The sequence below is a fragment of the Candoia aspera genome, chromosome 3, assembly GCF_035149785.1.
Source record: "Candoia aspera isolate rCanAsp1 chromosome 3, rCanAsp1.hap2, whole genome shotgun sequence".
NCBI classification, from domain to species: domain Eukaryota; kingdom Metazoa; phylum Chordata; class Lepidosauria; order Squamata; family Boidae; genus Candoia; species Candoia aspera.
This window is the reverse complement of record NC_086155.1, coordinates 187229211-187251129: the sequence shown is the minus strand read 5'-3', so window position 1 is coordinate 187251129 and position 21919 is coordinate 187229211. Positions and strand designations below refer to the sequence as shown.

General features: G+C 36.3%; 1 protein-coding gene across 3 annotated transcripts in view; it reads right to left on the bottom strand.

The window, feature by feature from the left end:
* Nucleotides 1–21919, bottom strand: part of VPS13B (vacuolar protein sorting 13 homolog B) — a 385119-nt gene that overhangs the window by 202349 nt on the left and 160851 nt on the right. For 2 of the 3 annotated variants that reach the window (XM_063299547.1, XM_063299548.1), the window contains exons 25-30: nucleotides 20993–21199; nucleotides 11762–11933; nucleotides 10852–10966; nucleotides 6038–6179; nucleotides 2067–2475; nucleotides 749–857 (exon numbers count right to left, since the gene is read on the bottom strand). In XM_063299547.1, coding sequence (XP_063155617.1) covers nucleotides 749–857; nucleotides 2067–2475; nucleotides 6038–6179; nucleotides 10852–10966; nucleotides 11762–11933; nucleotides 20993–21199 — 1154 coding nt within the window. Of the gene's footprint in view, nucleotides 1–748; nucleotides 858–2066; nucleotides 2476–6037; nucleotides 6180–6710; nucleotides 6778–10851; nucleotides 10967–11761; nucleotides 11934–20992; nucleotides 21200–21919 lie in introns of all 3 variants that reach the window. The other variant, XM_063299549.1, reaches the window with a different exon arrangement.

Sequence of the window (21919 nt, the reverse complement as noted above, 5' to 3'; positions counted from 1 at the left end):
GACGCTGCTATTCTTTATTTGTCCCAAATAGGTTTCCAAACAAGCCTATAAGCACTAGCTAAGTTCTGCTACCTAGAAAAACTTATGATTAACTGTGCCAAGATTTATAAAAAGGTGCTCCAAGTGTCAACATAAATGGCAAAGTAACAGTTATTCAAATGAAGCAAACTAAGGGCTTTAAATAGTCAGGTATCACCCTCTACTTTTCCTCTACATGAAATCAACAAATCCATAGTCTCATGTATAGAAGACCTCAAATGAGATCATTAGAGCTGTAAGTCATAAAGGTAACAATTTTCTTCCTGTGGCTGTTAAACTAATCAGAGCCAAGATGATTCTACTTCAACTCTATGGCAAGTTTCATATATTGGGGAAAGGTAGATAAAACAACAAGAACTGAAGATTACTCAATAGTTTTTCTTTTTGTTTTAGCTACATTTCCAAAAAAAAAACCCTGAAGGAATAGAGTAGCAACACTGATATGGACCAGAGTTAGTCTGATTAATACATACTTTTTTCTGATCGGACCATTGACTATCTATGAACTTTGCTGGTGGGGACAAAGAAACACATGATTTGGCCTTTTATGCATAGCATATAAGCCCTTCATTCTTTCAACTTACTATCTGCAAATAGACCCTATACACAAGAATCAAACTACACAGCTATTATACAATTTTGGGGATGTGCACATAATGCAGATATGCCTTGTACACTCTGAGCTATATGAGTTAATTTTAATACTTACTGATAAATGTCTTTCCTCAGCACAACTCTACTAAGAGGATTGTCAGCCTGAGGAGCCATTGATACAGAACCAATTTTAAGTACCAGAGTATCTTCCTTATGTGTCTTATCTGCAATAAAAATGGAAGACAATCACCACACGTTATACCTGTGTAAAAGTCAGTTATAACAAAAGAACTTGAAATGGATAAATATCAGTAAGGTTACTTCTGAACAAAGGAAGTTTACTTGGAGAATCATTACTAACAAAATAATATATTCACATGGAAATCCGGTTCTTATATGGAGAGACATAGACCAAGTTCATGCATTGTACTAAGACATAATGTGTTCCAATTGCTTTTGGCTTAAATCAATATCTCAGTGCAACCACTGGGTCTTCTAACCACAGATTATAATTCTGCATAGTTGTTTGCAATCTATGGCTTGTAGACTCTGCACTGCATTAAAATGGAAGAAATGCTGCATCAGTCTACTCTCTCTCTCTTTCTCTATAGATATTTCCTGCTTCATCATCTCTATTAAAAAAAAGCTTAATAAAGTATTATGAAGAACTGACTATACGTTTTACTACAGCAATAAATCTACATGCTATATTTTTGTAACTTTTTTTTTAAGCCTGTGAAGGATTTTATGATATTTTAGAAGCTGATATTGACATATGATATATACATAAAGGCAGGCCTAGTGTTCTCCAGGAGTCTATGTTTTGAGGATGTATGTAAGCTTTCAATTTCTCTATCTGTGGCCACCCAGTGAGTTATCCCAGACTTGTTTTGAAAGTTTGAAAGTTAAGCTTTCAGCTACAAATGTTAAGTGTGGTGAGTGCTAAGTATTTTACTAAATAACATATTGCTTGATGTGGAAAGAACAAGCAAACTTCACATGCAGTTCAGAAGAATCAAGTAAATGTGCCTGTTTGTAAGTAAACTGACTTAAGTACACCACAGACATGCACCCAGAATGAATCAGAGGCCATAATAACAATATGGACACACATATCCATGCAAAAGTCATGACATGGCTCAAACAAATCTATCAAATATTTATTTCACAGTCACACTATTTTCTTAAAAGAAATAATTCTTATTTTCCAGAAAAAAAATTACTGTACCATAAATCAATGCAGTGGCTCTCCGTTTTTATTACGGAAATACACTGAAAATTATGAAAGGAAAACTGCAGTAAAGGTATGATACAATAAATTGTTTGGGAAAACAATATCCAAAGAATATATATTCATTGTATGCTGCCCAGAGCCATTGATGGAGTGGGCAAAATATATGTTTTCTAAATAAATACACAGATTTTAAAGATACCTTCTATGTTACACTGTCCTTCCTCCATTTTGGGGAAGAAGATCCTGATTACCCCTGTATTAACATAAATAAGTGGCAAGTTGCGAGATGTGAGAATATGGGACCTCATAGGCTGGCCTGGGGATTTTCTTTTTTCTTTTTGACTCTTGGAGAGATTCGCTTGAAAAATACTTGCAATTGCATTGAGGAAAGGAAAACAAAGAACAACATCAAATGCCTGAGCTGAAAGAAGAATCTCATGAAGAAAATGAGGAGAACTATCTGTGAAACTTTCAGATAATTTCTGCAAGGTTCTTCGTTCGTTTCTTGAAATCAATTTGTGACGGACATTTTTTGTGACTGCTTTTGTGTAAGTTAAAGAGAGAAATCCATGCTGTTGATGAGAACCATCCAAAAGTTTTGCAGTTGCCTGTGCCGAGAAACAGAAATAACCAGAAATAAGAAATCTGCATGCATTACATAACAGTTATAAAACCCTTTTGTTATTTATTTATTTTTTCTGCTTTTCTCCACTCTCTTGGCAGAAGAATGTATTTCTGTGAATTTATGGAAAATAATACATGTTGTGTCTTTTTGCAGACCTGATTTAAATTTGTTCATACAGTTGTTTTAAAATGCATTGACTGCAAGTAAAGAATATGCTAACTGATGACAACCTTTTGGTTTAGAGAAGCAGAGGATGAGCCAGGCTCCTAGATCTCTTCTTTATTTTCTTTGCATTTGCATACAAAGGAAGGAAACAGTTTTTCATTGTGAGCTTTGATTAAACTGCAACTTCAACTTAATCAAAACTCAGGAAACAATGGTTCATTGTAGCCACTTGTAGCTATCAAATCAGGATTTAAAATTGCAGTAGTTCTTAGTTTGCTGACTAACCACATTTTGAAGAGTTGTTGTTTAACCAATTAGCTGAAAATCAAGAATAGACACTTCAGATTCATTCATTTGCATACTCTCTGCATATAAGGAAGGGGCTAAGCCACAATTTTGCATCAGGTCCAAATGAGGCTAATCCAGGTGCATGTTGTCTGTGAGTGTGGCCACATTTAGATGTGACACAAAACTATGGCTTATACAGGCAGTCCTTGCTTGATTGCCCTGTTGATCAACTGTTCAAAGTTACGACGGTGCTGAAAAACTAACTTTATGACCGGTCCTTGCACTTATGACTATCACAGCGTCCCCACACATCAAGATTTGTGTGCTTTGCAACCAGCGGGTGTTTATGATCACAGTGTCCTGTGGTCATGTGATTGCCATTTGAGCACTTCACAGCTGGCTTCCAACAAAGTCAATGGAGAAGCCTGTGGTAAAATTATAAGCCCCAGTCATGTGATGTATTGCCTAATGACTACAGATGATTCACTTAACAACTGTGGTGGAAGTGAGGTTGTAAGCCTGTTGCAGTCATGATGCTTCGCTTAACAATCTGTGGTGGATTTCAGTGGTGCTGCTGGTTCTCAGGAAGGAGGGAGCACATTCCAAGGAGGTGGAAGAGATAAGAGGAGGCACAGTCAGAGGTGGGAAAATGAAGAGGTTCAGAATAGCCCCATCCTAGAGCTCTCCCAGGTTATTTCCCCTTAGGTTAGGTAGAGTAGCTTTAGTCTGGCAAGATTCTGTCTATACAGCATTGGCAAATAAAGAAGTGAAGTTTGAATGGACTGATTCTTCGTTGTTCTTGGGCTGAGCCTGACACAATTGCATGCTTAGCAATGGAGTTGCTGGTCCCAACTGTGGTAATTAAGCAAGGACTGCCTGTATATACTTCTTTCATATTTGGGGTCTGTCTGTCTGTCTGTCTGTCTGTCTTTCTTCATGTGTTGTAGTTTTTGTATATTCAATATATTTAACATTTTCTTTTTAATAGTAACAAATTATTTAATAATTCAATTATATTTTCATTTTACATAACCTGAACAAGTATTTTTACATGCTGAAAATGGACAATGACAAATAGTAAATATTAGTAAATTAGCTTAATTTGTGTTAGAACAAAATAATTGGAATAGGTATAAATATTGTTTATTTTGCATGAACAGTAATTTTACATATTCCTGATAGGAAAATAAATAAAAACAGAACTTCCAGTAACACTTTTTAAAGAATAAATTTATCTTATTGAATACATTAACCACCACTGGGTCTATTCACTCATTACTGTCCATAGAGAAAATCTCAGCATGGTAAAGGTCTTGGACCTTCTCACTTTCTTCTCAGAGTAGAAAGAAAACAATGCAGGATTGAGACTGTACTGTGCTTAACTGATTGAAAAGAGTTTTCTTGCACATTAAAAACAAATTACTCTAATACAACCTTTTTCAGACTACAGTTAATTTCATAAGATATATTGAGTATTTTCCTGATTTTTATTTACTTTTATTTATCAGATTTATAAAGCTATTCATAAACACTCTGGGTGGCTTCCAACAATAAAACAGTTTGAAGTAACAATCAAATAGATAGAATGAGGCACATCTGAGAGAGCAATGAAGCTTTCAACCTTACATAGATAGTCCCATAGGAAGCCTGCCCCCTCTCTAGCCCAAGGTCTGGGGGAAAAACCTCGTATGTAAAGACTGTTTACACAGGGCCAGGATAGGTCCTCTGGGGGATCCTGTTCCAAAGGGGAGACAATACATTAGAGAAGGTCCATTTACTGGGTTCCATTAGGTGACACTGTTTAACTGATGGGACACAGAGCATGCCAAATCTGTCCAGTTGTATAGGACAGGGAGAAATTACCAGAGACAGATGAATAGATCAGTGAAAAAAATGTTCTATATGCAATAAAATAAATCTCTTGATTGATTCTCAGTTACATCAGAATCAAAATAGATCTTGTATACACATGTACAACCCACATAATATTCTGTTCATTAGAAGAAGCGGACTGTATTCCATGATAACTTAAGAAGCTGGTCAGTCTTTAAGATGCCATAAGACACTTTTTTATTTTTGCTGCAATAGACTAACAGAGCTATTGCTCAGGAAACTACTGTATCTGAATTTTCAGTAATGTGGTCAGAAAGGCAGAAATCAAGAAAACCAGGTAATCAGGTTTGTTATTTTTTTCCATGCTCAAAAAAATAAAAGGGGGCTGTCCTAGGATGCACATTTTGAGATTTCTCCATGGAAAGTAACAAGTGAATTAATATATAAGGCAGTCTTAAACATATTAATTTTTGCCAAGTATAAAAAAGATGTCATATACAGAGGGCAGCTAGGATACAAAACAACAGTGCAGTTGATTTGTGCTTAGTTCTAGCAATCACTAAAATTTATTTACAGCAATGGTCAGAATATATACGAGTTGGAGAAAAATAAATAAAAAGAAATTTCAGGGTCCCTATATTAGCAAAGACTTTTTAAAGCTTCATCTTAGGGTGTCTTCCATTTTGCCTTGTATGTACATTTTCTCCCTCTCCTTTCTTCCCTTGGTCACCCATTAAGCCTTGAATTCTGAAGCATGTGAAAGCTTGCTCACACTCACTATCTTGAGAGATTTTAGCTACTTTGAACAAAAGTTAGTATTATCCTACTGTGGCTTTTGGATTTTGGCAGTAAGTTTGCTTTAAGATTGCGAACATCTATCTCAAATATTTTAATAGGCACTCAGTAATCTTGCTAACAGTTGTGAAGCAGCAAAACACTTAACCTTATCCTGTAACTGTTAACTTGTACAGCTGTAGCTTCTTAAATGGCCAAATATATGCATCATTCTTCACATAATTAAATTCAAATCCATAAGTTGTGAAGATAAATATTCTTCCTTTGCTATTCTAGCCAGCCTACTTTGCATGTGAAAACACTTGTCAGAATACCACTGGGAAACAGAACATATTTCTTAAAATAAGAAACAAAAATACAACTCTGACTAATGGGCTTTTAGATGAACAGCCTTCTGCCTTCACCATCACCATACTGTTTGTTAGTGGAAGTTCTGTAACATACATATTGCACTGATTTCTTACAGAAGGAAAGAAGCCAGAGAAGTTACTGAAAGGGTCCTGCTTGCTGACCGGTCGAACCAGTAATGTGCGTCTGTTCAGCTTGTCAGTACAGGAAAGGAAGACACCTCCACATTTCCCCAGAGACCAAGAATCTTCCCCAAAGCTTGAGGTGATATAGAAAAAAAAAATAAAGCAGAAAAACAAACACTGAGCCTTAGGGGGGAAAAAACTCACAGGTATTAAAAAATTAAGCCAAATTCTGACATCTCAGTTTTCCTTGTGAGTCCTTCACTTCCAATATCACAGTTCAAATGAATTTAAAAAAAGAGAAATCATGAAATTGAAAAAGATGTCATAGTTTCATTATTTGGAAGCAACAGCTCAGCAGAATTAAAAAAAATCAGGGCTCAAAGTAGAGCAAGGCTATCTAGGGATAACTTAACTTGATTTGCTTTATGAACAAAAGAAGCTTTATTAGAATGGAAGGAGATGGATTAAAAGAGCTACAGAACTTGGAAAGAAACAAAACTGAACAGATTTTTCCCGTCCACCTCTGCAAGAGAAAATTAATCTCATGATGACTTATATCATAATTCTTGCAATCATTCTTCTTGTAATGAAAACAAAAAGTCATATTTAGATTTTAGGGTAATTATTTGGTTAAATGTATTATTCCACTACATAAAAAGCTCACCACAAGCTTTTCTTTGCATTGTAGAAATATCCCTTCAAAATGTCCAGATTGCCAGCCTTCTCCTGGTCTGGAAAACATAATGGTCACCTTATCTATTCTAAGTAGCTGTTCAGAATTCACATACTTCAACTACATAAAAACATATATATTTTATTTATTCATTCATTTAATTTCTATAGCTACCCATCTTGCACAAATGACTCTGGACACCAACCAGAAGAAAAAACTTCAATATAATCATAAATAACAATACACAGCAAAAATGAAAATAAATATATTTTAAAGTACATGCAGCTATCATTCAATTTTACAAGCTGGCCTACCTACATAACTGTACCAATATTAAAACAATTGTATATGGCTAATGTCAACAAAAGCATTATTTACTTGTTTATCGGATCAATGAACTGCCTCACTCTAAATGCTGTAAGCAGTGTACAAACAAGTCAAAATATATAGAATAAGAATAGTATGGAGAAAAAAAATTAAACAATAACAAACAACATTTGGTGCAATTTATTCTAGCTGTTTACTTCCAAAGGCCTTCCAAAAAAGCCAAGTATTTTAGAAGGCCGGGGTGGGGAGATTCTTAGAATACCCATCTTTGTGCCTCCTGTTGTAGTACTGCATGACAGGAAGGGACCTTCAGTGGATACTATTCACCCGGGTCAGGCAAGCAGAATTTACTTGGGATAGGTCGTCTCTAAGATAGCCAGACCTCAACTCATGGAGGGTGTTATCGGTGATAACCAGCATCCAGAATTACATTTGGAAACAAGCTAGCAACTAATGCAGCTCCCACAGCAGTACTGTGGTTGTCCTGTGGGCAATGGGCAGGGACATCTTGCACCAGCATAAGTTTCCAGGTTGACTTCAAGTGCAGCATCACATAGAACACATTTCAGTAAGCCAATCAAGATTCGCATAGCTTCTTTTCAGTATTTAACATTCTACAAAATTTACAAGCTTCTTGGAGAAATGCAAAAGGAATTTCTAATATCTACAATGTAGACATATGTAGAAGGCAGCTAAGAAGAAAGTAAGCTATATAAATGAGCTCTAAGAGAGGAAAAAATCTCTCTCTTGCAGATCTTGATGGCAAGACAGGTTGATAATGGGAGATCTGGTCCTCAGATAATAAACCCACGACAAATAGAATGGAAACAAAATCACAAAGCCTGTGATACCTCTCTTTAAGAAAAGAATCTCAATATGCATTCCTCAAGCATAATTTCAGAGGAAAAAATAAAATATTAACCTTCTTAATTGTCATAGTATAATATATGAAAGGTGAAAGGTCCCCTGTGCAAGCACCGCATCATGTCTGATCCTTTGGGGGGATGCCGCTTTCGCGATGTTTTCTTGGAAGACTATAGAGGGGTAGTTTGCCATTGCCTTCCCCAGTCATCACCTTCCCCAGCAAGCTGGGTGCTCATTTTATTTGACCTGACTAAAATAATTTACTTGATCCCAATTATTGTAAATAACCATAGAAACAGAAGGGATATCAGATGTATGCATCCAAACAGAAATGAATTTTCCAAGGGAATTCCATGACTGGGAAACACAATCCAGTAAGTTCACAAAATTACTGGAAAAAAAATAAATCATCATAGGCATGGCAAAGTCTTGTTGGGGTATTTAGGAGCAGGATTAGTCACCACTTCAAATTGATTGCCCTTTTTTGGCCTGGAGTAATTTGTTCCCATTTGCAAAGCATCTTATATATTCATAGTAAATATCCAGCGTGGTCTTTTTTTCCAGAAAGCTGTGGTATAGCCCTTTCTGCTGTATAGGTTCCTTAGCAGCTGAGTCCACCAGATTGTTTCATGGTATCTAAACTGCACCGTGTTCCCTGATTAGGGTGCCTCAATATTCATTATGCCAGCATCGACATGTTAAACTTCTAATCATCCACTGATCTTAAACATAACTGGATCAATTCCTGTAATATGCAAGGTGGTAATACATGTGCCAACTCATCCAACATTTCATCTGAGAGCAATTCTTGATACTGATATATGAGGGCAGCCTTATTCCAGGCATATGGAATACAGGCTGGTGCAGTAAGCCAGAAGTTGCTGGACTAGGCAGCTAAATATCTCTACTTTCCAAGTCTCCTTACACACCATACACATTTCTCCTACAAACATACTAAAAAGTAGTGGACTTTGCTCCAACAGATATGAACCTGCCAATTAATCAAAAGGCCTGTGACAGGATCGATGATAAAATGTACCTAGTGTGGTCATCCAGGAGCTGCATATAGTGCAGTGAGCTGGGAATTTAGGGAACTTTTCAGCATTCTGGTCAAATTTTTCAGGTGAGGCAAAAAAAGGCATTTTCACATGGATGACTCAGTTACAAAGGCTGACTCAACTTCAATCTGTTTAATTGTCCCTGCATAACTTTTATAATAGCTACTTGAACAAGCTGATTCATTAGGACCTGAATTTCTTGCAGCAATCCCTCAATTTCAATAAAAGTCACTGCCCTGTCCCATGGATGTCTCAGCATAATCTGGCAAGCTAAGGTCAAGGATTCAAAAGGCACTTAACATGGAACAGAAAACAAGTAGACTAATTCACTTCCAGTCCAGGACTGAAACGGAAGAGGCAATGCAAGCTATTCAGAGGAGCAGGCATAAAAAATAACCAGGAAACAGACTAAAGTTCAGAAATTCAGATGGGTAGCAAAGTTCAGAATGCCCCAATAGAAGCATCTGAGCAGTGCCTGCGCCTCTGCAGTGGAGGGTTGTACTACTTACTCTGTGCTGATGCTCACCAGGAATTACTGTTCCTTCTTTTAGTCAAGCACCCCAGTTGCTCTGACTTCCTTTACCTCCCAGTTGCTGTTATCAGACCAGTCTGATTCTAATTTGCTGAATGTTGCTAAATATTGCTCTCCTGTTTGTACAATTCACCACCATATTTTTTCAAATACATCTCTTGCCTGCTGATCACCTGTTTTCGCTAAAGCAGTCTATTTAGTTGATTATCTATACGTATGCATTATGCTGATGTGTACTTTTATTGAGTACTGATTCATATTTTTACTATTACTATTATTATTATCAATTGCTGGAGCCCCCTTTCATTATACAGATAACTAGTTATTGTATTTTTTTATTCTTTAGCTTTTAATTAATAATCATTCCTTTATATATTATTCTACTCTATACTGCACCATTATACTCCCTTTAGACACAATATTAATACTACACATCATTTATTTATAGATTTTAGTGATATAATGATTTTATCTTTTATGTTAGCTGTTTTTATTTTTCTAAGCCACCATTCTATAGTTTTACTAAACTTTACAATTTTCATTATATTCACTCTTGTCTTTAAAATATTAAACTTGTAATTTTAGTTGTATTGGTCTCATGATTTTATAGTTAGTGTTAGGGATTAAAAAACAGTCAATTTTAATAGTATTTAAGTTACATTATTATTTCAATGGGATGAGGAGGAAGTGCCAGTGTGTGGTGGATTCTGGCGCTGCTGCTGGTTCCCAGGGAGAGAATGCATTCCAGACTGATAAAAGACTTTGCAGCCCAGACTCTGTTGATGGGAAGGTTAAGAGGTTCAAGGTAGCTCTGTCCTAGAGCCCTTCTGGGTTATTTTCCCTTAGGTTAGTGATTAGCCTTAGTCTGGCAAGATTCTGTCTATAAGGTGAGAACAATAAAGAACTAGAATTGGAATACTGACTCAGCGTGGTTCCTGGCCTTGTTTCCTGACATAATGGCACAAGTAGGCTTATTCTAGGCTAAACAGTAAGCCTGACCTAGCATAATAGCTCTAAACAGTCAAACTTCAGACAGAAAATGCGAACTCTCTGCTGCCATCTATTGGTCATCTGGGTTTTTACAACCAAGATCTGGCTTAATAGGTCATGAAATTTGCCATGCCAGCATCTTCATTCAAGATGTTAAATATTAGTGAGGAAGCATATTTGGACACATTTTATATGAACTTCCAATTACAACCAAGATTGTATACTGATCTATATAATTATGACACAGCAATATAATTTCAAATATGTTCCCTTACACCTTCAGAACAAGTACTATTACAATCTAAGCAGTATAGTATGTTTCTATATGAAGGCCAATATAAAATGAACATAACATTCTTACCTATTTCTGTAGTGGTCAATGTTGAAACTTTCTATTTTACACTTCACTTTAGTGTAGACATCTTGTACATCTACTGAGGCACTGAGATCTTCTAACTCACCAACAACACATATCTCTGCAGTATCCAATAAAATTAGCCAGTTCACCAACAAGACACATAATTATTTTGTAGATATGTAGAACAGTCTGTCTTAATTTCAAACCAATATTGTTAAGACAAAACCTTCTTAAATAACTAATAATTCCCCCAGAAATGTGTATGAGAAGCTCATGTACATTCTGATGTTCCATATACTACTTATCTACCAATGGCCTTAGTATACAGACATTATGTATACTACGGAGAGGAAGAGGAGCTGAATTCTGTTCCCACAAACAGAGCCATGGAGCTGACTGAAGCTACATGCACACATGTACATGTTGCTATATGCACAGTATGCACATACCTATTACTACAAATCCATCTAGTTATATAATTTCTAATTGCTACTATATAACTCTTAGAATCAGTGCACTGTGCAAGTAATCACTTGTTCTATAGCCATGTGTTAGAAAGATTCTGCAGACTAGGATGTGATGGCTGAGGCAGGGTGGAAGGGAGTCAATTGCAGGTTCACTGGTGATGGCATAATTGTGCTATTTATCTTGATATCTAACGTAGGGGTTGGCAATCCATGGCCCGTGGTTCTTATGCACCACGCAATTCCATTTTTATAGTCCTCAGAGCCATCCAGAAATGTCATTCAAACATGGTAACAAAACCCAGACCCTGAGCAAAATGATTTTGTCTTTCTTCCCTCAAACATGGAAAGAGGGTATGCTAAGACTCCATTAGTACAGCATATTTGAGCAAATGGTAAGACAAGTTCTATTCCATGTTGTTTTTGCTTTATAATCTGAAATGCAGTACCTGTGCCTTTATTTTCTGGATCTGGTGCAAATAACTTTACAGTAAGTTTCGGCAACATCCACTGCATCCACAAACTCACACGTCCGCTTGATATGCCAATATTGCTTGTTGTTTGCTCCAAGGTAACAGAGTCTGAGAATGGAGAATCATCACCACCTTGCAGAGATTCACCCTGACCAAAAAAAGAAAGAAGAGAAAAAATAAAAAATAAACAGATTTAAAAAAATCTAAACTAAATTTAAAATATCAACCACTCCTACTCATGTTAATAAAAACCAGTATATATGAAAAATAAATTCTGACATAGTAAATGTACATGTAAATAAAACACTTTGCAAGATATGGCTCATTAGGGAAGGTCTGTAAAGTGAGGAAAGGCCCTGATGCACATTGCTATGAACAGTTCCTTTCCCAGTCTACCAATAGTGTGTGCTGCTTCTAGCCATTTCCATCCTACAAAGATAGCCAGAAACTAGGACATAAAATACTGTTATCCATTTTTATCAATACGAAGTAACATCTTTCACCCATATTGAGGACACTGCTGCTGGGGATACACTGATACACATACACACACAAACCCAACACAACCAGTTCTGATGTTCACAGATTTACTAACTCATCTAGCACTACAACAGGATTCACAGCTAGAATAATAGCAGACCACAAAGCCAGATGTTTTTATATACATCTGAATTCCTTAGACTGGCGATTCTGTGTTATGCTTCACCAATTACTTTTTCAAACAACTTGGTTCCAACTATGATATAAAGAGAAAACATGCTTTTTTTCCCCCCAGGGTACCTGTACATTTATGGGTATTTTATTATTATAGTTACCCTTTAATTAGGGCTGTACAGATATCTGAGCAGGAGTGCCACTTCAATAACTCTTGAACAAAGCACTTCCTTGAAGCTTATTCATAAAGCAACATGGTTGCCTTGCTTGTAATCATGAAGGGCAGCCATCAAGTTGCTTCGGTTTGTGGGCTCCAACTGGCTGGAAGAGGCCATGACTGAAGTTTGCAAGATGCCTCATCGAGGCAGACCACATTTTCTTTGCCTGAATCACCTTCACTGAGGTGAACCAAAGCAGCCTTGCCAAGCTGCTGCTGCCGCCGCCTCCTCCATCTCCATCATATAGCAGCACAATAAGGTTTCAGCTCTATATAGTAGCATATGTTCTACTGAATTTTACTGCTATTTCAGCTGAACAGTTACTTTCTTAAAAGACTGAACTAAGAATAAGTGAGTGAAGGCATAAGTGATTAAGAAACTGGCATGCTGCAAACAAACGCCCAATATGATGTTCTGTGAATGTACAAGTCTTCCATAACTGTGCCCAACTTAAGCTTTCAAAACTCCAAAGGTGCCCCTGTCCTGATAGGGTTGCCTTCTCCATCATAATCCAGAGACAACCAAGAATTTTCTTCCAGAAAATGTAGGATTTTGCATAACTGAATCCCCCTTCCAATGCAATCTAATTAGGGGTCAAAGAAAAAAGAAGGTATTATTTAATTAAAATCAAAATATTCTCAGTACTGAATGAAAGTGAAGTTCAAAACAGTTTTGATTTCTCTGGATAGGTGTACTATTACCAACATTTTATAAAAGAATTATTTTCTATGTAATTGAAAGCAGTAGAATTACACACCATCTTAGCGGACACATGCTAAATTGTAATCAATAGACTACACATGAGAAGCACAGAGAAGGTGTCTCCTTCTTTCCACATAAATACATCCGCTTGTACTGATTTAATTAAATAAATGATTTGTTTTCATGACAACAGATCTAGCCGAACAGTAATAAACAAAACATCACATTGCATACAAAAATAACATATAAGCCATGGCAAGATTGAATTGAATTTTAAAAATGGGTTGTCCTCAAGTGTTTTGATACTTAATCCTAAATGCAAAATATTCTTTCATAGAAATCTGTTTGTGTTTAACATTTGGAAGCTACATATATCAATGCAATGTATGATTTAAAAAATTACTGTGGGAAAATGCTTAAATTGAAGTATTCTAAATATACTGATGATCAATCGTGTTCTAAAGAGAATAAAATTGTTAATAACCAAGCAAGGGCTTTTTCTATGAAAGCATTCATTAAACCAGCATGATTGCACTTAAAAATATTCAAATAATTGAGGGAATAAGCATTTAACTATGTACCATATAATTAATTTCAAAGGCTAAAATTTGAATCCCAACAAAGGCAACAATAAATCTCCCAGCAGTTCCAAGATCTCAAATGGTATAAGATAAACATCGTATTTTGTAATGAATAACTGAGCCACTAAAGCAGGGATAGGCAACCTTTGAGTTCAGGGCTTCACTTGGCTTTTGAATAGTATGTCAAGAGCTACGTCGCAAAAAGGGAGGGGGAAAGGCAAGAAAATAACAGCAACCAAGATAGAAATAAAATTTGATTTGATTTTCAAAACATTTGAAACAAGTCTGGGAGCTTCACTAAGGTTTGGAAGGGGAAATGGTTGTGCATCTCTACATCAGTGAAAGGTTGTCACAGATGAAAAGCAATACTTATCCATGTGGCATAAGCACAGATGTCTGTTCTTAGTAACTGATAATTCAAATGATCTTTTGAATTGGTCCTAAATTCAGGAGAATTTCCTTCACTAACATGAGTGGTATTTAGGTTGGCAAGAATACAACAATGATTGCTACCGTGACTATAATTTGCAGATGTTTCCCAGGAACTGCTATTCTTTGTTTTAAGAGATGTGGCTTTTTCCTTCAATTACCATATAAATAGTGTTAATGCTTTCACTATGGAGTCAAATATGAAATAATAGGACATAATAGGAATGTTTGATTTTTAATTAATTAGGAGGACACTAGGTTGAAAATAATACTAAACATCTTGTACATTAAAAAGTTAAAGATTTAGAATGTTGTTTATTTTATTTATAAAACAGCTGAATTTCAGTATGGCAATTTGTTCTTTACAGTTGTTTGAATCTATTTTTAAAGCCCACTTTAATCATAAACTTGCATATTATTATGCCTTACTTTTCAATGTTCCACTTTTCTCTAAAAATGAATACTTTATCATAATCTTTCAACCTCCTTAGCTAATTTTATTTTAAATTTTATTGAAAAGCAATAGATGTGAAAAACCTTCAGCTTAAATGTATAAACTTGTAAAATAAAATGCTGTTGGGTGTCCCATCAGCCATAACTGTAAATAACAGCTCTCCAGATCCTTAACACCTTATTGAGGACTTGGCATACACAGCAGAAAGCTCAAACATAACTCAGAATGATGAGTCTTTTTACTGAAGAAAAGAATGAAGTCATATACAAAGAGATTTGTTTGCTGTAGTATATAGAAGTGAAAGCCCCTATACAAGTCTCTGCTCCACAATTTAAATTCACAACTTATTTTTTTCCCTTCTGCCTTTCTGAGTCAACGGATACACCATTGTCTTTATGGCCTTGGAAGGCATCTGATCCATATTGATGTATCAGTTCTCTCTAGCCTGGGAACTAATGGTTCTGGCTTCCTCAGTTTTGTTCCTTACCAATATAATTCAGATTTTCACAATAAAAGGGGGGTTTGTTGCTTAACTTCTATGACTGGATTTATTTATTTTTTAATGCACTCAAGGAATTTTTTCCATTTTTCATGCCATGACAGAAAAACTTCACCAGAACCTTTTTTGGTCTATAAGAGGCAGTATGCTTACATTTTGAAGTGTCTAGAAAATAATCTCAACAGTAGCTGGGTCTTGGGCTGTGGTATCTTTTACTAGGGAATGCTGATTAATCTGATCAATGACATTTCCGCTGGCAGACTTTAGATAAAACTGTCCTTTGGCATATAAATTGACCTGTAAATAAGCTCCAGTTGGTTTTTACTGGATACTTACATTCACTGAATATATATTTACTAGGCAGATGTAATACTTCAAAAAAGAATACAATGTGTTTTATCGCAAATTCAAATATGCTGCTTTTACATTCTTACTCAGGTAGAAAACAGGATACAAAAGTATGAAAAATCAAGCAATTTTGTCCGCAATAAAAATACATCAAAAGAGAAGTTTGCTGACATGCTAGAACTACTCAGCACCCTCCAGTGGAAGTGACATTTAGGCTAGCAAGTCCATCCTCCTGCTCAGTACAAAAATCCAAATTAAAGTCCCCTGGGCAGCCTCTGCTTGAACACATCCAGTGAAAAGGAGCCCATCACCTCTTTGGGTCATTAATTCCACCATCAAACTGCTATTATAGTTAGGAAGGTTTTTCTAACATTCAATCAGAATTTGCCGTCCTATAATTTCAATCCATTATTCCATGTCCTGGAATAAGAGGGAACAAGTCTTAACATCCTCCAGGGTAATGTCCCTTTAGGAATTTGAAGAGTGCTATCATATCCCCCCTTAGCTGTCTTTTCTTTTGGCTAAATATGCAGTTGGGACTGCAACTTAGCCAGCTTGGACAAAGGCTGATCTAGCTGTTTCACATTTCTCAGTTTATATTCTTAAAAGCCATATTCTAAATATCATTGGAATGGTTCTGAAGATGGGTACCAAAAAAGTTCTTCAAATGGCTGAAATGTAATCTGTAAGGTCTCCGCACACTTTTTGAATAGACTAGGGAAACACTTCACATTTTGATGTCTAACTTATAAAAAATCAAAATGTTTCAACATGTGTAATACTAAAGAAGAATTTTAAAACTCTTATAAGATACTAGTTCTCATACTGAATTCAATTTACTTTGAATTTCTAATCCCCAGTATGTAGATAAATCTATGCATTCATTTTCTGTTTGTATTCAAATTCACAGAATAAAGCCAGAATCAAAACTAAACTATTTTCTCACCCCTCTTCATGCTAAGCTCTAAAATACACAATTTAATTCTTTGCCAATTCTTGCAAAATGAACCAAAATATCAAGTATATTTTTCTTAGGAGAATTTATCATTATTCATCTGGAAAAGCCAAACATATAAGGCCTTCATCCTTGATCTGCATTAGAGCTCAGGGATGATATAAGTCTGGAGCAAATTACTGTTCCCCAAGGACTAAACACTTCCTCAACTGTTTGCACTTAAGTAAACAGTAACAAGTGGCCTGTTGTAGTCTGCACTACCTTTACTCTAATGCAGGGGAGGTAAAAATGATTAAGTGTTTCTAAACTTTGGTTCTTAAGCCTCTCACTCAAGTTTTCATCATCAGTACTACCCAGTTTGTAATTCAGGAATCCTAACAGCTTTAACTACATGGGGGAGCAGCACTCCCTATCAATCTGTCAAAATGAAAAGAATTATTCACAGCTGGATAATATAAATAAATACTTCATATGCTATTTAATATAAACAAGTTTTGGAGTGGGCCATACCTCCCCACCTTTCTACCACTAGTTCATTTATAGGAAGTCTTTCAATTGAAAGAGCTAAAGACACTTTCAAAACAATCATTTTGGCCTCATGGAGAAGTAGTATACTTTAATTGTGAAATGTATGAAATTTTTAAAAAATGTACTTAAGGTACAGCACATTTTTATTTGATAATATTCAAGATTTTAAATATAAAGTGTAAGGGATGTACTGTATAAACCAAATAAAGAAAAGAAAAAGTCAAAGTGGTTCCTTGACAAATAATTTAAACATATCCAAGGGTTGCTATATTCATCTTTTTCCCTAAGTTGAATGAATCTCAATATTGATATCACATTTGGATAACAGACAGTAGATAACAGCTCCTTACAGTAAAATCATATATAATATATATTTAGAATTAGAGAACTTGGTAGTCCTAGAATCTCCTTTATGAACTGGTCCCTGAAGTATCAGTATAAGAGGGCACTCATCCCAGAAGCAGACTTTCATATCCAAGGCTAATGCAAGTGATATACTTACCTTTTAAAGTGATTACTGAATCAACATAGTTTAATTTATTGATTATGTGCCATCAAGTCATTGTTGACTCTCAGCTACCACAGAGATTTTCTCCATGACAATCTATCCCTACCCTGGTTTTTCAGGTCTTCCATTGCACTATTACTGTAAATGGGCAGCTGTGTTTCAGATTATTTTTAAGGAAAGAATGAAAAAGATGGCATGGCCCTAAACTCTTAGAGCAATAAACAAGGATTTTAGAGCCCTCAGTGTTAAGGACTTTAAAATCTTCTTCAGTCTGTGGTTGGCACACTGGTCTGCTAAAGGACACTGCATATTATAAAACAGCCCTAGAATCAGAAGCCACAAGAATGATTGAAAACAACTTGCCCATTTAAGCAAAACTCCTTATGAGGTTAAATTGTTTAATCAATCTTGGCTGAAGAACAGTGTGTGAATGTAGAATTTTCAGCCCCACTTGGTAGACCAGACCAGGAAATCAACTCCACAGGAAGATTAGACAGGGCCGCAACTAGGGGGGGGCAACCGGGGCATGTGCCCCAGGCGCCGTGCTGGTGGGGCACCAAAATGAGTGCTGGGGGGGCGCCGGAATCCATGTTTGCCCCGGGTGAACACAGACCCTAGTTGCGGCCCGGAGATTAGAACTACCTTTATTGAGATCAGATATAATAAAAAAAACCTTACAAGTCTGATTGTGCTTTATCTCCCTTCTTTTTCTCCAGTGAATCAGGGAGGACCCTGCCTGTGTCCCTTTTGAATACTAACTTGCTTCTCGAGACTTAAAGAATGTACTGATCTCGTGTTCCACCCCCCTGAGCTCAACCCAATGGCCTGGTCAGCAGATCTACAATTGCCTGCGTTTTAGGTTGTTGCTCCCGAATGCCAGATCAGTCTGCAATAAGGCTCCTCTTATTGCTGATCTTATAATTGTGGAGAAGGCTGATCTGGCATGTGTCACCGAGACATGGCTGGGGCTGGAGGGGGGGGGTTCCTCTCAAATGTGCCTGGCTGGTTTTTCGAGTGTGGCACCAGCCTAGACTGCTGGGCAGGGGAGGAGATGTTGCTGTTGTCATCCGAGAATCTCTGGTAGCTACCAGGGATGCCGCTCCACAAGTGCCCAGTTGTGAGACCCTTTTTCTTAGGTTGGGCTCTAGGGATCAGTTGGGATTGCTGCTGTTGTACCAGCCTCCCTGCTGCATAGCAGCCTCCCTGCCCAAGCTCCTTGACCTCACCACAGGGTTGGAGGTGGAGTTTCCCAGGCTTATGGTTCTGGGAGACTTCAACCTGCCTTCCCAGGGAGTGGGATCCTGCACACTTGAGAACTTTTATCAATAAACTTCAAGCTAAGTGTACAGTTGCTCAAACAGCCATGCTCTTGAGCCAAAGCAAGAGACAGATACAGTGCATATCAGAATAACAAGTGAGATATTGTAAGGTAAAGCCTATCTCTTAAAGCTGCAATCTATTGCAGGGAGTCTCCCACTCTACATGTATTGACAAGCAAATGGCTCTAATGCTTGATGAATACATAAGGCAACCTGTGTTTACAACTTCTTTTTTTCTATTTGTGTCCTGGAATGGACAGGCTGATTTGATCACTATTGTTAAATAAATCTTTTAAGTTGAGATGGACTCTTGGAGACTTCATGGACACATCTGTATAGTTTTTTAGCAACTGTTCCATTGCCTTCTCTATTTTTCCAACTTTCAAGTCTAACTTAAATCCCTAGTATTCCCCAATTGTTTCCTATCCAAGTACAAACCAGGCCCAACCTTAGTTTCTAAGCCTATGCAACGTGGGTCAGGTACTGCAACCAACTGAGATTCAAAGGTATTACTCAGACACAACCTCACTAGATAGGCCTATCACTAATTTGCAATCTAAATTCCCTTATTAAGCTGTTGCTACGACAAAGTAATTATTTCTATATGCATCCTGAACTTCTTGGAGAAAGTGTATAATACAATAAACAAATTCTTAGTATCAGATTTAAATAATTACAATATTATGGTTCATTATTCATTTCCAATTTTGTTTCAAATCCTAGATACTCATCTTGTCTTCTTCTGTTTCAAACACATACCTACTATTCCCAACCCCATCAGAGGTTCTATTAGCATGCTTCTAACAGAAAATAGGCAAACATCTGTTCCATTCAGATGTAACAATAAGCCATAGTTTTCAGGCTATGTGGAAAAGAAAGCCTTTGGGTGTCACATAAGTAGGCCAGGCTGGTGCGGCCAAAATACAATATGCAGAGATTTAAATAATCTTTCTCTCTCTCTTATACGCACACATGTGCACACACACACAATCACACTCATATACAGACAGACAGACACAGGATTGCTGAGAGGAAAGATAACATAAAAACCTCTCTTTAGCATGATTGTTATTTCTCACTGATGGGTAGTAGGGAAAAGTACCTGGAAGTAGGGCAACTGGCTAGATCAAGGAAGAGCAGCTGAAAGTTGACCATATTGTTAAGGAATCAAACTGCAGTTGCAAGTCCCCTATCCCACCCCACTCTATCAAATGTGGCTTTCACTTCTTTTTAATTAACTACAGACTGTCATAATTTCCTATACAACCGACCAAAGTTAATGGTTAATTATAGTTTACTGAATCAAGCTAATTTAAAACTTCAGTACAATTTAGGTTTGGACACAAATACTATCTACAATTAATTAAAAATGGAGGGAAATATTTCTAATCTGCTCTATGTTGCTGTACTAGGTCTGTAATGTAAAAGGTAACTCATGTACAGACACCCAGACACAGGATTGCTGAGAGGAAGGATGACATTAAACCTCTCCTTAGCATGATTTGGCTCACTGTGTCTCACTGTGGCTTGCACCACTACTAACAAGCCATGTTATATTCCAAACAAAACTATAATGTTAATGCTGTATTGTTATATCTTTAATTTCAAACACAATTGTTAAATGGGTATAGATTACAAGATCATAATTATGGTTGCAGCAGGTATGGTAGTTTTTACTGCAGTGACATAAAATGATGCCTTGCATGTCATCTTGTAAAATGATGACATGATGACAATGACCATTCAGCAAACTTATATGGCCACCCATCTTAACCAAGTGTCTGAGGGCAGCTAGACAATTATGCAATAATTCAAATGTTACGATTATGTACTTGCATCAGCATCATTTGCTATTCTTTCTCTCTTTAGGCCACCCAACTCACAAATGCAACTGGGTTAAAAAAAAAAAAAGCAAAGGCACATGCATTCATATACTTGTATGTCTTATTCTTACATTTTTTTTCTGTTTTAATTCCTTGCTTTAGCAGATCACTTATATAATTTTTAATTACCTCTGTAGTTGTCCCAATGTCAGCTGATGGACTACATGTACTGGTATCAAGTGGTGCAGTGCCAATACTACTTTTAACAGGTGAAACAGGTGGTACAGGTCCTGAAACAGTTTCTGTATGTGCCAGGGACTGGTGGAAAATTCCCTTCTTTTGAATTTTATTCCAAACTTTCTTCATTAAGTCTGTTAGTTCATATAGCAATTGCACCTTAAATAAATAAATAAAGTAAGTAACTAAGCAAATAAGTAAGTTTAATAGATCACTGAATATCAACATCTTCTACAAATTCAAGTTTATACAGTATAAAAATAATACATCTGTCATTGCCTTATTAAAACAGTATTTTCATTTGATACATATGGGAAAAAATTCTGTATAAAAAAATCAAACAACTGTAGGTAAGGCTGTAAGAGCTACATCTATTCTTGTACTACTTAAACTTGTAGTTTTAATGAATAAAACTTGGTTTAGTTTCTGGACTATTTCACAGACTTCTACAGAAGCTGCCACTTCAAGTGCAACTCTGAAGTTCTAAAAACAAAAATAATCTAATTTGTAAGATACAGGAGAATTCATTTTCTGTAGTAGATGTAGAAATAGTCTCCATCCACAGAAGAATCAGCATCTTGCAGAGCTATCTCCTGGGATATGACATTTAACTATTCAGAAAACATTCTATATAATTTACAAACTGCATTGTTCAACTAAAATCTAAAGTATTTATGCAAAATACTTCATAAAGAAGCATTAATCATGTAACTTGCCATATAGTGATCATGTAACTTGCCATATAGTGTACAAAAAGATCCCATGGAAATTACAAGCACAATATATAAGCATATTCACAGCTGGATGCCATACCCAGTTTGCCATTATGGGAAAAAAAAAATCTTTTTTAAAAAAATATTTAAGGAAGAAATTTCAGCC